The 1,509-nt window shown below is 42.9% G+C and overlaps 1 protein-coding gene across 1 annotated transcript; it reads right to left on the bottom strand.

Annotated features, from left to right (window-relative positions):
• Positions 1–6: 6 nt before the first annotated feature.
• LOC103522871 lies at positions 7–1,422 on the bottom strand (the record flags this gene model as incomplete). The annotated part of the gene is made up of 1 exon (XM_008487958.1): positions 7–1,422. A coding segment is annotated over exon 1 (1,416 nt), but the record flags the coding sequence as incomplete, so codon positions are not given.
• Between the last annotated feature and the right edge of the window lie 87 nt (positions 1,423–1,509).

Genomic DNA, 1,509 nt, shown 5'->3' on the forward strand with positions numbered 1-1,509 from the left:
GGTTACCATTTCAGGTACCTTGTGTTCAGCTAAGAGAACCACCTTTGGTTTAGTTTCTGGGAGAGTTTCTAGTGATGGCACAATAGGTAGGTCAGGCCAAGCAGAACAGTTTTCCTTCAGAAATTCTGGGCCATGGAACCAGAAATCATAGCTTTCCATGACTTGAGAAGGTAATAGGCCTCTAGTAGCAAGATCAGCTGGGTTTTGGGATGTGGGTACATGTCTCCACTTGGATGGAGATACCACATCAGTTATGGCTGCAACACGAGTGGCAACGTAAACTTTCAGTTTGTAAGGAGGAGTCTGTAACCAGGCAAGCACGGTGGAAGAATCAGTAAAACAAGTGATTCCTGCAATTTTGATGGAATTACTGAATGAAGTTAGGGTATCAATAATCTTGATCAGCAAATGAGCAGCTGACAATTCTAGTCGAGGAATGGTGACTGGCTTGATTGGTGCAACCTTTGACTTTGCTCGCAGTAGATTGACTTGTACTTGACCATCAGGTAATTGCACTCGTAGGTATACAACTGCTGCCATGGCAACACTTGAAGCATCGGAGAATCCAATAATTTCAAACGAGATGGCATTCACATCAGATATGTAGCGGGGAATCTTGAGATCAGTGATGCATGGAACCTGTTTGACAAAGGTTTGCCATTCATTGAGTAGATCTGATGGTAATGGTTCATCCCAACCACCTTTGAGAAGCCAGATTTTTTGGAGTAGTATTTTAAGAAAAATCACTAGGTGAGTTACATACCCATTGACATCAAATACTGAGGCCACGTTAGACAAAATAGTCCTCTTTGTTGGGTTATCAGGTGCCTTTATCTCAATGCTGTAACAAAAGGTGTCATGTTTAGGTTCCCAACGTAATCCAAGTACCTTGATAGTACTATCATGCAATAATAGTGTTTGCTCTTGGTCTTCTGGTGGGATGTCAGAGAGCACTTCGGGTGAGGAACTCGAGAACTTCTTTAACTGGAACCCACCTGATGCCAGGACTGATGTGAGGTCAGCTCGCAATTGCTGACAATTTTCAACAGTGTCACATCCGGTCAAGATATCATCAACATAGGAGTCAAATTTTATGGAGTTACAGGCAGCGGGATATTTCTGATATTCAGCATCAGCAAGCATGTGAAGACATTTCTGGGCTAAATAGCTGGCAGGGCCAAAATCAAAGGTCAGGCGTTTCAGTTCCAATTCTTGAATAGGCTCCTGGTAATGGAAGCGCCAAAAGATGTGCTGATAGCAGCGATCATCCGGATGAAGAATTACAGCCCGATACATTTGACGAATATCGGCACATAGTGCTATAGCATTCAGACGAAAATTGAGGATGATATCGCCAACATCTCGTTGGAGTTTGGGCCCAACATACATTGCATTGTTCAAGGATTCATTATTTGAACTCATGTGAGATGCGTTGAAGACAATACGTAATGGATGACTGGATGAGTCCTTAATGACTGCGTGATGAGGAAGAATGTATTTGGATGGAAG

This window comes from Diaphorina citri, unplaced genomic scaffold, assembly GCF_000475195.1.
Source record: "Diaphorina citri unplaced genomic scaffold, Diaci psyllid genome assembly version 1.1 scaffold12241, whole genome shotgun sequence".
NCBI classification, from domain to species: Eukaryota; Metazoa; Arthropoda; class Insecta; order Hemiptera; family Psyllidae; genus Diaphorina; species Diaphorina citri.